At 37.6% G+C, this 14,685-nt stretch overlaps 1 protein-coding gene across 4 annotated transcripts in view; it reads left to right on the top strand.

Annotated features, from left to right (window-relative positions):
• The window catches only part of ARFGEF1 (ADP ribosylation factor guanine nucleotide exchange factor 1), a 162,239-nt gene that overhangs the window by 130,039 nt on the left and 17,515 nt on the right, over positions 1–14,685 (top strand). For all 4 annotated transcript variants that reach the window (XM_055546164.1, XM_055546163.1, XM_055546165.1 and 1 more), the window contains 8 exons: positions 880–1,038; positions 1,282–1,432; positions 6,712–6,802; positions 11,820–11,860; positions 11,948–12,117; positions 12,473–12,624; positions 12,769–12,941; positions 13,952–14,112. In XM_055546164.1, coding sequence (XP_055402139.1) covers positions 880–1,038; positions 1,282–1,432; positions 6,712–6,802; positions 11,820–11,860; positions 11,948–12,117; positions 12,473–12,624; positions 12,769–12,941; positions 13,952–14,112 — 1,098 coding nt within the window. The remainder of the gene's footprint in view (positions 1–879; positions 1,039–1,281; positions 1,433–6,711; positions 6,803–11,819; positions 11,861–11,947; positions 12,118–12,472; positions 12,625–12,768; positions 12,942–13,951; positions 14,113–14,685) is intronic.

The following is a 14,685-nucleotide window of genomic DNA, read 5'->3' as shown; positions in this document are numbered from 1 at the left end:
AAAACATAAATTACTTATGTCATTACTATAGTTTAAATTATTTCTTGTGTTGACACTGTTAAAAAACTAATTTCAAGTTTATAGTGGAGTTTAAATGAATCTTAATGTTTTAAGTTTCCAAGAAGCTGTGACAAAACCGGGTAGTTCTCTGTTGATGTGTCTCCCATTCATCAGCATAACTTCGTGTTGCAGTTTTTTTCTGTATAGAATATTAGCTGTGTGGGAAATTTCCAAGAGTTTGAATTCCTGTATTGTAATTTGAATATCTTATTTATATTGCATGTTCTTATTTATTGAATCATATAGTACTTTTTCATATTTTGTATATTTATAGATACTATTTTATAACTTAAGCCTAAGAACAGGTTATCTTTAAGAGACTCAAGTATCAAGGACATAATTCTTATGAAGATAGTCCTTTCTAGTAAATTATATGCTTTGTCTGATAATAAATTTTATCCAATACTTGCCTACTTTCTTTTTGAAAACCCATTTCACAGTTAATTATGAATGTTATAGCATAAAAAGCATAGTCTTAACTGTAGGGGAAACATGAGCAAATTTGTAAATCAAGTTTCTGCCACTTCACGCAAGTCAGTTGAAGCATGTGTTCAATGAATGCTTTCTTACTATATGAATTATTGTTGCTGAAATTCCATCTTGATTTGACACCACCATTGCCTTTCAGTTTTAAAAATTCATCCTTTTTGGCTTCATTCATATTAAAATTTAAAGAACTTTAGTTTTGAGGTATCATATGTAATTCATGACATAGTTGAAAACTTACTTAATTAAGTAAACGGTTCATCCTAGGGAACCGGAGCCTACTCTATTGTGCTTACAACCCTGTGAGCTCTCTTTCTCTGTCTCTTTCAACAGCTGGAAAGAGATGCATACGTCCAGGCGCTGGCAAGATTTACCTTACTCACAGTGAGTTCTGGGATTACTGAAATGAAGCAGAAAAACATTGACACAATCAAAACGCTTATCACAGTGGCTCATACAGATGGAAATTACTTAGGAAATTCATGGCATGAGGTATATAAGCACTTTCTTTTTTCTTTTGCAATTTGGTTTATAAAATGAGCTAACGCTAAATATTATATCACTGACATGCTTAAGTGTTTGGGGAGAAAATTAATCTAGTACATTCAGGATTAAGTACATTTAACTTGCTGATTTATAATGTAGCCTGTGTTTAAATTGTGACTTTGTACATTTAAACATTTTTATGAAGATTTTTAACACAGAATTTAATTTGTTTTTCTTCTTGTAATTAAGATTCTGAAGTGCATCAGTCAGCTGGAGCTTGCTCAACTTATAGGAACTGGAGTGAAGCCTCGGTACATTTCTGGAACAGTACGAGGCAGAGAAGGATCACTTACTGGAGCAAAAGATCAGGCTCCTGATGAATTTGTGGGGCTAGGGCTAGGTGAGAATTTTTTGAATTATTTTTGTGAAGTATCACAGTTGTTTGTAACTTGCTCAATATAAGTAACTTTGTTGTATGAATGAAATATAATTAGAGGGCTAGGATTAAAATGCCCTTTGGCTAACCTTATAAGGGTGAAGCAAGATAACATTGTAAGTCTTTTTTGCCTGGTCCAGTTTGCAATATTAAATGACCCTTAGTCTTAACCACATAGTTGAGGGTGGGAGAAAGGTGCAGTTTAAAAGTACCTCCTTTTACATTAAAAAAAAAAAGAATGAAATGCTGCCATTTACAGCAACCTGAATGGACTGAGAGAATATTATACTTGTGAACTAAATCAGACAAAGAAAGACAAATATTATATGATATCACTTACATGTGGAATCTAAAAAATAATACAAGTGACTCTGTATACAAAACAGAAACGGACTCACAAGCATAGAAAGTAAATTTATGGTCACTGAAAGGAATAGGGAGAGAGGAAGGGATAAATTAGGAGTATGCAATTAACAGATACAAACTACTATACAGAAAAGAGATAAGTAACAAGGATTTACTGTATAATACAGGGAACTATATCCAATATTTATAATAATCTATAATGGAAAATAATCTGAAAAAATGTTTTAAAGAATTACCTGCTTTTAAGACTAAGCAGATAAGTTAAATGAGTGAAGGCTTGTTTAAGATGATAAATAGTTGGGGGCACCTGGAGAAAGCATTCATATGCACATTTTTTTTTAACGGCACTATGCAGACATAACCCAAGTCTTAGGCCAGTGTGGAAACTGTCCCATGGCTCCCCTTGAGTTCAGTGCAGCCAGGAGCAGCCAGGTTTAACCCAGCAGGAAAAAAGGAAGGTACTGTCAAAAGCAGATGAAGAAGAACCAAAATCATACATTTCTAGTCATAAGTGGAAAACGTTCTACCGGCGAAGAAACAAAGTTTAGACTGTCTTTGACATTAAATATGTACTTCTGGGTTTGAATTCTTCCATGTTTCTTCTTCACTTGTGCTTCTTCTGCACTTGTGCAAGATGTGCAAGTTACTTTAATTCTCTGAGCTTCAGGTTCCTCTTTTCCAAACTAACAGTAGTATCTACTTACAGAGTTGTCAGGATTACAATATATTAACATATAAGTGGACTTAGTGCTGCTATACTGTTTCTGGATTGTTGTTTTTGTTCAGTCACTAAGTCATGTCTCACTCTTTGTGACCCCATGGACTGCAACACGCCAGGCTTCCCTGTCCTCCACTATCTCCTGGAGTTTGCTGAAACTCATGTCCATTGAGTCTGTGATGCCATCCAACCATCTCATCCTCTGTTGGCCCCTTCCCCTCCTGCCCTCAATTTTCCCAGCATCAGAGTGTTTTCCAGTGAGTTAGCTCTTTGCATCAGGTGGCCAAAGTATTGGAGCTTCAGCTTTAGCGTCAGTCCTTCCAATGAATATTCAGGGTTGATTTCCTTTAGGATTGACTGGTTTGATCACCTTGCTGTCCAAGGGACTCTCAAGAGTTTTCTCCAATACCACAGTTCGAAAGCATCAGTTCTTCAGCCCTCAGCCTTCTTTATGATCCAACTCTCGCATGTTTCTGGATTATTCTTTATCTGGCCTCCCTACCTCACTTCCAACAGAGAAATCTAGAGATACAACCTAAAAAAAAAAACATGAGGTCTAAGAATACTTATATTTACCTTTTAAGGCTTTGTGCTATATTTAACATTGTACTTCTGGACTTTCTCCTTTTATCATTTAGTGATTTCTTCGTTGTTGCTGGCAATAAAAAGTTTTAGGAAATTCAGAAGAATTTCAGGCTTGAAAAACAACCCACAGGGAGGGGAGTAAAGACAAGGACCATGTTGTGGCTTCAGGTTGAGTGAGTTTGCAGTGGTAATTCAGCAGTGCAATCTGCACCTCACTTGTAAAATACCAGTGGTGTTCTGTGGTTCTGGAAGGTGCAGGTATAGACAGCTGCAGGATTTACAACTGCTTGAGCACCCGCATGGCTGGTGACTTATGTAACCTGCAAGCCTGACTCAGACATTAGAACTCTATCAGTGTTAGTAAAACAAGAGAAATCATCCTTGCTGATCATGTTTACTGGAATACTTGAAAATGAGTTAAAATTAATTTCACCATTGTGCTGCTCTGCTGCTTAGGTTGCAAAGAGGTGACCTGACCTGCTTTCTCCCTTCAGGAAAAGGGAATTTATATTAAATTAAACACATTTGGAATCTGGAACTGTGATTGATATAAAAATTCCAGGCCTCCAATTCACGAGCGACTGACCACACCCTTCATCTCTCATCTTTCTCTGTGTCATCCACTTCTCTCTGCTCCACGGCCTGCTCCCTTCTGCTCACACTGCTGAGGGATCAGGTCTCAGGTTCTAGTCTGCATCCTAGAGGGGGCCTCTATGCTGACTCAGCTCCTGTTGGGCAGAGCTCCCCCTAAGTTGAGCTCATCTCAGTAGTTGGTTCCCGGCTCACCCAGTGTGGCAGGTGTCCACCCTGTGCTGCGGTGTCCTGGCATCTACTCAGGATGCTTTAGTCCATACCAAAGCTGGAAGAGGTTGTGGTGCAGACGATTGAGCTGGTTTCATCTGTATATAATTTGTTTTTTAAAAATAAACTATTAGCCTCCTTTGTTAGCAGAATCTATACCTCAAATATTGATGTAACCAAGTTAATAGGGCTGAGTGCATATTTATCTCACATCCTTACAGATGTGATACAAGACTATACTTTTAATTTTTGGAAATAGGAAACTTTTGTTACTAAGAATAAATAGCTTATGAATTATTAGATTTCAATTATATGCGTACTATTATATGTATTAAAGTTTTAAAATTCAGTTGCTTGGTCATATAAATCTTGAGTGAATATTATGACATCTTACATCTTGTTCTTAGTTAATCTAAATGTTTGTTCTTTTGAGTCATTTCTTTGGTAAAACCGAAACTATTGGCTTATTACTTGTACTGTCATACAAATGTTTGATAGATGTCATATGTTTATGAAATTGGTTCTTGGATTGTTAGGCATTTTAAATCTTCTTTAAATGGGTTTAATGATTACAAATTATTATATCTAAATAGAGAAGGTACAGAAATACCTTCTGTGGGTATTTGAAGAAAACCCACAGAAATGTGGGAAGGACATTTAGTTGATACACAGACGAAGTTATGTAGTGACTGGCATTTTTTTCTCACAGATTTTCTTCATTAAATTCCTGTAACATGCCACATACCTCATCTTGCTTGACACTATCCTCCTACCACCCCATTTCTCAGTCGCTTATTTCAGGCTTTCATCCTTGTTCACTTGTATTACAGAAATAGACCCTTAATTTGTCTGCATGGCTTCCGTGGCTCTTCATGTTTCACTGTGTTCTACAGATATTACCAGAATTATTTTTCAGAAAATAGACTGGATCTTGTCAGTCTTTTAAAAGACCTAATGGTTCCCTGTTTTCAAAAGTAGAATGTTAAACACGACGGTCAAGGTTCTTGACATTCTGTTTCTGGTCTCTCTGTCCAGCTTCATCTCTTACTGTTTGTTTCTCTCTCTCCTTCCTTGTCCCCTGCCAGATCATCCTCCATAATGGCTACATCCAAGTGTGTTGGAACATGAACTTCACATGCCTGCTTCCATTACTTCATATATTCTGCTTCTTCTTCCTGAATTGCTTTTTCTTCTTTCTTTCCCGCATGATGATCCTTTCAGATCTAACTTGAATTAATATTTCATCGCATGTGAAAACTTTCCATGAGCTAACAACACCTGCATTCTCCCTTCCCCTATAAAAATTAGTTCTGTTTAGCCACACTTGTGTTATATATAATTAGTTGAGTTCAGCCATGAAATAATCATCAGAGTATATGAAAGTAGGTAATAAGTCTGTCTCTCCTGGTAAATCATTAACTGCGTGAGGACAGGGGTCACATTCTTTTCCCTTTGTTCAGTTCCTGGAGTAGATTTTGAGTTCAGCTGGTTTAAATAAAACCATCTATTACATCTGCATTCAAAAAGTCATTTGAGTGTCTAGTCAGTCAACAAGTACTTGTTGAGCATCTGCTTTGAGTATGGTAGAGGAAGAAAAAAAAAAGGGTATGATTTGCTTCCTACCCTGGGAACTTTTTATCTGGCCGAGAAGGCAGCAGTGACACACCTGAAGTAATTGATAGTAAGAAACTAAATGGAAGAAATTCTGAGTTGAGCAGTACTTATTTAAGTAAATACTTCATTCAGAGGAAGGTGAAGGGGAATCCTTCATTGAGAGCTCAGGTTGGGTCTCAGTAGATAAACTTTAGATGATGACCTGAATAGAGACATATATATGTTGGAGGGAGCTGCCTTAAGTCCTAGGCTGAAAAGCTTATACTTTATCCTGAAACTAATAGTAAGCAAAATAAAGGTGGTGATTTAGGAAAATTAATCTCCAGGAGAAGAAAGGAGATTAAGGGGTGGGGGGGGTGCTGGGAATCAGCAAAAAGGAAGGCAGTAAACTGTTAGAGTAATCCTGTCCTGAAATGATAATGGTCTGAACTAAGTAGGAATGAAAATGAATGAATCAAATGAAAAACATGCCAGAAGAAAGATTTAGTGATAATGGAAGGGAAAGATATTAAGAGCCTGAGAACTGGGGGAATTGTTTTGCTGTCTACAAACACATGGAACCAGTGTTGGGGGAAAAAACCAAGTGATTCTTTTGAATAAGAGGATACTGTAGCGGCATACCAGTTGAATTTTCAGTGAACATTTGTAAACAGGGGACTGAAGACTACATTACAGGAGAGATCTAATTGTATGGAATTGGGAATCCTCCTAAGTTGATGCATTTGGAACTGGGGTTGGTTCTGTTTCTTACGTGCTGAGGGAGGGGTTTCCCTGGTGGCCTAGTGATTAAGACACTCCTGGGGCCACAGGTTCTCTCCCTGGTTGGGGAGGTTCTGTATGCTGTGCGGTGCAGGGGTGAGTGGCCGGGGGAGGGGGTTTCTCTGAAACATTGAAAGAAATTCTGCCTAATGTCATTGAGTGATTAAAAATTTCAGTGTCCCTAATTTGTGTGATCTTTGAAACAAGTTTGTCTTTACCCATGTCTGTATACCACTTAGCCTAACTCAGTAAGTCACTGATGCCAAAAAGAATTGTTCACCCAAAGCTTTCTTTCATTAGGAAAATAACTAATTTTATTAGAAATGTGTTTTAGAACTGTAGGTACATTCTTTCACTGAATTATTTTCACACTGAAATGACTCTCTTTTCTGTGTGGTAGTTGGAGGAAATGTGGACTGGAAGCAGATAGCAAGTATTCAGGAATCCATTGGAGAAACCAGTTCTCAAAGTGTTGTTGTTGCTGTAGATAGGTAAGGTATCTGTTTTATTCCCTTTTCAGATGAATGCTGTTTTAATTCTGTAGCATTTAGATGTGTGTTGCTCATTAGTAAAAAGAAAAAAAAAATGATTGCCAAAATATCTTTCCTGAGGTAATATAAGACTATATTGTGATATGCTATGATTTAAATGATGAAGTACCTACAATTTTGCTTTTAAGTCACAGAACATAGGAAGGAGATAAACAGTATGAAAATTTAAATGGCAAGTAGACATTAGGGGGCATTAGGGAAGCATTAACCTTGATGAGAAAGAACAGTTTTTCTTTTCCTTTATTTTTTAAAAATTTCCTTTATAAAAAATGTACTCCCCTTATTATTCCTATTTGAAAATAGAGTATAATTTATCTTTCTGAGTGTATGATATGGAATTGCATTATGGGGAAAATGAAGGGGTTTGCTGGCAGTTCTCACTGGGGAGAATTATATTTTATAGTATATACATTAAGAGATATTCCTCATCTCTAGTCTGGTTTTCTAAAAGACTATTTCTAAATATTTCTAAAAGAATATATTATGGTTGGTTTTACTATAGAATATTCTAGAATATTTAGAATAGTCTAGATTTTAAAAATCCCCAGTATTCAAAATAATGTCTAGGTTGTTTTTTTTTTTAAGATGAACATTTTCCATATGGATGCCCAAATAATTGAAACATTTTGTAACACTGGTGTTTACATTTTAACACTTCTGATGGGAACTGTCAAAAATACAGTGTGTATTGTAATCTTTCCTCGATGCTGAGAGACTCCTGCTGATCTATTATTTTACTTTGCTGTAGATGAAAACTTTTTGCTCTTAGATGGAACTAGAGTGTTCAGTTGTTACTGACCCTGGCAGTACTCCCTGGAACTTCTTACTTGGAAAGAATTCTTAGTGTCCATGTGCCCACTTGGTTTTTGGGGGTGGAGGGGTGGAGGGAGGGGCTTAATTTGCCTTTTTCTTGTGATGGTTGAAAAAAGATTGTGTATCATTTTATATCTACTATATAACTCTGAGGCTTAACATGTGCTTTTCAGAGTGCTCTCTGGGAAGGGAATTTTTTTAAAAAGTGGATGTATTTATAACTGATTATATTAAACAGAAAAGGTGCTTTCCATGTGTTACTTCATTTAATCCTCTTAGTAGCCTATAAGATACGTATTATTACTGTCCTCAATTTACAGATGAGGAAGCGGAGACGAGGGGAATCAGGTAACTTGCTCCTTCCCGCGGCCAGGCCAGGCTGGTCGTGGCGATTACAGCGGCACCTGCATTGCAGAGCCTGAGGGAAGCGCGGCTGCCCTCAGCCTCGGCCGGTCTGCCCGTGTGCAGCTCCAGAGCACTGTGGTGTGTCCTGCTGCTGCCAGGGTAGACCGCCTCCTGATGGTTTTCTAGCCACCCCAAAACACATCATCACTGTTAGGAGAATCGACCCAGACAAGAGTCAAATTTCACTTACTAGTCTTGTTGCCATAGCATACTTCATGTGATCAAAGCCAGTTCTGATTTATCTAGCTGGCCACTTTGCTGCAGAGAAACATGTCACTCATTTGAACAGGTGATCTGCCTCTCCATTTTAAGAGTTTGTGCAATTTCAGAGGAGTCTTAGCACAAATTCTATTAGTACGTCACTGTCTCAAACTCATCATCACCAGATACTTTTACAACATAAATTCAGGGTCCACACTTTTATGCACAACCTCAGCATTTACATTTTACCTTATAGTGAAAGCATCAAAAATTACATCTTTGATTTGTTACAGGATTTATATTATTCTTATGTGGTACGTATCACAGTTCTCATTAAATCGCTTCTGAATTTCTTTCTGAGTATCTGAGTTAATTTTTATTTGTGATATTCTGATTCCGTAGGCTAACTCAGTGAGACAGCCCTGGTAGTCAAGATGGTGGTTGAGAGTATTGTCAGGCATCATCCTTGAAATTCCTGTACTTGTTCAGCAAAAACATTTTCCTGACCTTAGGCCTATTGTTCTGAATAATTTGTTGTGATAAGTATAAGAACCAAACATGCAAAATGAAAATAATAATTCTTTGCTTAATTATATATAGGTTCTGTTTTTTAATGGAAAAAAATTTGATTCCATCAAAAGCTTTAAAATGGTAAAATTTTCTGATTATCTTCACTTTTGTGTTTGGAATCCTGTATTATTAGAACTTAAGAGTATAAAGGCACTTTAACCTGGAGTCCCTGATCCTCTCGGATTTGCTAGGAAAACATTTTCTAGGCGTTGTTAAACCAGCTATTTCTTAAATGTTACTCAACTTCGCGGGGGTGGATTTTATCTAGGCACGATTTACCCCTGAAAGTCAAAAGTCATGTAGCACCATAGTTTTTTCTTTAATTGTTTTTTAAGCACACCAGATCTGGCTTTCTATTGACCTGTCCCACACTTTGGAATATTCTGTCACCTATCAGAAAATATGGACTACTCCTCCCTGTTTTCTCATAAACGTCTTTCAATTGAGTCTAAGCCATAAATGTTACCTCTGATATTTTCACTATGAAAACTTTAGATACACAGTCATTTCATCTGCCTGTGTGTTGCATACAGCTTAAAGTTGATTTGATCTAGAATCTGCAAGTTTCATCTTTTTTTTTTTTGCATTGTTTCATCTCTATCATAATGTGTAAGAATTCAGTAAATCTGTCAATCTTTTTTTCCTACTTTTCAGGGGCGTGTCTTTTAATATTAACACACAAGATTCTCATGCGTCTGTTCTCTGCTTTTCACACAGGCGTGTAGAATCCATTTTATAGTTGATGTTGTGAAGCATAGCTCTTTTCTGCCTTAGTATATTAAGGCTTTACTATGAATGCCTCCCTAGACCACTCTGCTCTCCCATATGACTTATCTTGAATGGAGCATTTCTAGAAATGTAGTGACCCCTCAGAGGCTACCAGAGTGAGTGGGAATCAAAATGCTCTTTCCCAGGATGGATGCTCCCCTGCTCACACTGTCTGCAGAGCCTGGCTGTTTGCTTGCGGTTCTCTCTGGCCGTCTTCACAGGGATCCTTGTGGCTTTCCCTGGAGTCCTCTGCTGCTGTTCTTTCCTTCCCTGCTCTTTGTCACTTGCGTCCTCTTTGCTTAAAAAAGGTTCTTTGTTTCCTTTGTTGTTTTTCCTATTGTTTTCCTTGTACTGTTTAGGTTGAACTCTGTTTGTGGTATGGTTTTTATAGCCACTGCCTTCCAGGAGCACACCTCTAGTTTGAGAAGCAGCTAATGACATTCATAATGCAGAGTCTAGCACTTCTCATTTTTGTTCATGTGAGAGGTCTGTAGCCTTTCTTTTATATTTCTGGATCCAGTCTAACCACTAGGTTCACTGAGGCCCCGTTACTCTTCCTCCCCACCCCCCATAGTGTTTTCAGTCAGATTTTTGAACTTTTGTTTTGTTCTACTCACAAGAGCAATAGAGGAAATGTGAAGATACCTCTTTAGCAGGAGTTCAGATTCTGAGTTATTACCTTGTCAGTTTTTAAGCTGCTTTTCCTTCTTGTTTTCATTATTCACTGTTGCCAGGACGCATAGACCTTCAAGGGCATAGAGGTTGAAAAATCATGATATACTCAAAACATTTAGACTGTGGTAGTAGGAAGAAACTAGAATGTATTGTAAATGTTTAAATTCTGTTTTGCTCAGATAAATGTGGGGTGGTTGAGAGGGTGGACTCTGGGGTCAGCCTGTCCTGGTTTGACTGGCTCTAGTACGTACTAGGAGAAGGCAATGGCACCCCACTCCAGTACTCCTGCCTGGAAAATCCTATGGACGGTGGAGCCTGGTAGGCTGCAGTCCATGGGGTCGCTAAGAGTCGGACACGACTGAGTGACTTCACTTTCACTTTTCCCTTTCACGCATTGGAGAAGGAAATGGCGGCCCACTCCAGTGTTCTTGCCTAGAGAATCCCAGGGACAGGGGAGCCTGGTGGGCTTCGGTCTATGGGGTCGCACAGAGTCGGACACGACTGAAACGACTTAGCAGCAGAAGCAGTACGTACTAGCCTTGTGATCTTTAGACAGTTATTATATATCTTTGTGCCTCAGTTTCTGTGTTGATAAGATTGGGAGTCTAACGTACTTCATGGTATCTGTGGTTGTTATATGAGTGGATATATAGATAAATAGATAGATAGGTAGATATAGATATAAAGCACTTTGGGTAGTACCCACCCTGTGATTGCTGGTAGCTGTACTATTACTATGATTCCCTTTGTTTCTGAGTTTAATGTTTGACCTGCTCCTGCTTTTGAGGTTTCCTTTTTATCGTCCAAATCCTATCATATACAGTTTACATTGAGGAATATCAATTTATCCTTGATGTCACCACATCAGACCCTTCGTTATAAACTGGGAACATGGCTAAAAATGCAGACTTTAAAGTAAGAGGACTAATGTGTTTATGCTGAAATCTTTTATGAAACTTTGAAACACAGAAAAAGAGCTCAGTGAAGAAGGCAGGGCAAAGCTGGATAGCATAGCTTAACTCTAAACATTTGAATGCTCTAAGAAAAGGGGTTAGTTACGTGTTAGTTAAACTGTTGGAAACTATTTGTAAGGTTTTATTCATCACTTGTAATTCAACATGAGTTTTTTAATCAGATGTATATTATTTATAAAAATGAAGTAGAAGTTTTCATTTTAAGAACATGTTTAAACTAGTAAAGACTCAGAAAAATTGAGAAGTGTGTTTTGTGTATGCCAGTTATTAGTTTTACAGATTTATAGTGTCTTATTTTGAGGCTCATGAAATACCCATCCTAGTGTTGATAAATTTACTAGTAAAATTGCAGCAGTGTATTCATTCTCTAGTATCATTCAGTGCAAGGGTGGGGGGTACATTCCAACTACACTTGTTACTAAACTGTCTGGTACAAAGTACACATTCAGTTACAGATAAAAGTAGTCGGTAAACTAGGCCACTTGTTTTTGAATTGATAGATCAGAAGGAGACTATAAATTTTTGCATTATGATTTTTGTTTTTTCTTTAGAATATTTACAGGGTCCACAAGGCTAGATGGAAATGCCATTGGTAAGTATGTACATTCAGTTAAAAAACTGACTTTTGGGCTAAAAGACTTTAAGCTTTATAGTAAATGTTAATCTATTTCTATTATAGTGGATTTTGTCCGTTGGCTCTGTGCTGTGTCTATGGATGAATTACTTTCTACTACGCATCCAAGAATGTTTAGTCTGCAAAAAATAGTAGAAATATCATATTACAACATGGGAAGAATAAGATTGCAGTGGTCTCGAATTTGGGAAGTTATTGGAGATCATTTTAATAAGGTATTTGAGTAATTATACAATTTGCTTAATTTGTAATTTCTTTTGTTGTTTAAAATTCCCTTACCGTAATCTAGTTGAGAGGCCTTTTTCCTTTCTAATCAGTTTTTTATTACATTTTTTTGTAATTAGATTAGAAAACACTTTGTCTTGTTTTTTCTTCTAGAAATAATTGTTCTAGGTTTTAAGAATTTAATTAAAATATGTTCTTCTTGTTGAGAAATACTGTTAGCATACTTAGTGTGGCTATGGAGAATCTTTGAATTTACCTGTCTTTGCTATTAATGATATATTTTTCTGGAAAATTACCGATTTTTCTGCTGATAATTAGCATCCTGTATTTATGTTGCTATTGCAGGTTGGCTGTAATCCTAATGAAGATGTAGCTATTTTCGCAGTAGACTCCCTGAGGCAGCTGTCAATGAAGTTCTTAGAGAAAGGGGAGCTTGCTAATTTCAGATTCCAGAAGGATTTCTTAAGACCTTTTGAACATATAATGAAACGGAACAGGTATTACATTTGTTAAACTGCTTAACATCAGGAAAATAGTGTATTTTCCACAGTAGTGGGTGGGGTGATGGGGGTGGAACAGAAGAGAAGGGGGCGGGGGGAAACCTGATGAGATTTATCCAAGCAATTATATTACTATTTTAGGTCTCCAACAATTCGCGATATGGTTGTACGGTGTATAGCGCAGATGGTTAACTCTCAAGCTGCTAACATTCGGTCCGGATGGAAGAACATCTTCTCTGTATTTCATCTTGCTGCATCGGATCAAGATGAAAGCATAGTTGAGCTTGCATTCCAGACAACGGGACATATTGTCAGTGAGTATCCCCTAAGCTCTGTTGAAGTTAGAACACAGCACAACACAACTTCAGTGGGTTCAGAGGATAGCTCAAGTGTAAGATTATTGGCTTGTCATGGGCTTTACCAAGTTTTGCCTATAGAAGCAGAGTAAAAAGTGATAGTATTACCATTATTATAATATTATAGTTAACATTTATTGAATGTTTACTGCATGGCAAGCACTATAAGCACTTTGCATGTATTTTCTTCAATTTTCACAATAACTGTATGAGAAAAATATCTTTATTATCTTTTTTTTAAATTAGATACAGAAACGCAGATCGAGTGAGGTTATGTAATTTGTCTAAAGACACAAAACTAATGAGTGATGGATTGAGGCACAAAACCAGAGTCTTAAGACATAGCCTTTGTTTCTGATACTGTACTACACAGCCTCCTTTGACTTTGAAACACCTAAGATGTTCATTAAGCCTCTCTTAGAAGATGGTAATGACCATCGTTGTCATCAACATCAAGAGTGATGACATCACCATAGCTGTCATCTGTTGTTTGCTTAGATTTAGTAAATTAAATATTGTGCTAAAGATAAGCACTTTGTTGTTGTTTAGTCGTTAAGTCATGTCCGACTCTTTGCAACCCCCTAGACTTGCCTCCCAGGCTCCTCTGTCCATGGAATTTGCCAGGCAAGAATACTGGAGTGGGTTGCCATGCCCTTCTCCAGGGAATCTTCCTCACCCGGGTATTGAACTCAGGTCTCCTGCATTGCAGGTGGATTCTTTACCATTTGAGTGTACCAGTCTCCGTTAGGTGCTGGGTTTATAGTAAAAACAAAACACAGGCCTGTCTCGCTGTTCCCACTACCCGTGGCAGTCAGGTGACTGGTCAGGACAGACTTTGGAACCCATATCTTTTGGAATCAAAACCCTTAACCTTCAAGAAGTATCCATTATATCTAGAGCTCGGTATATTTGGGTATAATTAGGAATAATTGAAAATCTTTATTTGGATATATTTTTCTCCCTTATAGCCCTTGTGTTTGAAAAACACTTTCCAGCGACCATTGATTCTTTCCAGGATGCAGTGAAATGTTTGTCTGAATTTGCGTGCAATGCAGCTTTCCCAGATACAAGTATGGAAGCAATTCGACTTATTCGCCATTGTGCAAAATACGTGTCTGATAGACCTCAGGTATAGCATCGTTTAGTAAACAAAATGTGATTTAGCATTTATTTCTAGTCTGAGATCTAAGTTTATTTGGGAATCTAGGGGATATGAAGCATTTTTCAAAATTATCTTGAGTTGTCACATTTATTGAAGACGGGGTATTTTTCTGAGTGTTTCACATGTAAAAACTTGTTTAATTTTCAGTAACAGCTTTATGGGATAGATTGTGTTATAGCCCCATTAAATAAGGAATCTGAGGCACAAAGAAGCTCAAAATGTGCCCCTGCTCATAGGGATAGTGAAGGAGACAGGATCTGAACCCAAGCCTGTGTGTTCAGCCATTACCTTGATACACTCTTTTTTGTGTGTCAAGCTCGGCAGCACTGAAGGTAACTGTGGGTGAGTGTGGTTGTAAGCACTGGAGTGAAAGCTTGAATTGGCAAGCTGGCAGCCAGCTTTGACTTGCATATCTTTGTAACTGTCATTAGGAGAAAAGATGGCTTCATAGATTTTGTGTCACATGCTGACATGGACCTGTGGTGTGTTCAGTACTTCTTACATGCATTCGATCCGCACACCTCCCCAGTGTGGTGGTGT

This window comes from Bubalus kerabau, chromosome 14 (genome assembly GCF_029407905.1).
Source record: "Bubalus kerabau isolate K-KA32 ecotype Philippines breed swamp buffalo chromosome 14, PCC_UOA_SB_1v2, whole genome shotgun sequence".
Lineage (NCBI taxonomy): Eukaryota > Metazoa > Chordata > Mammalia > Artiodactyla > Bovidae > Bubalus > Bubalus kerabau.
Note: the sequence above shows the minus strand (reverse complement) of the source record. Positions and strands in the feature narration are given on the sequence as shown.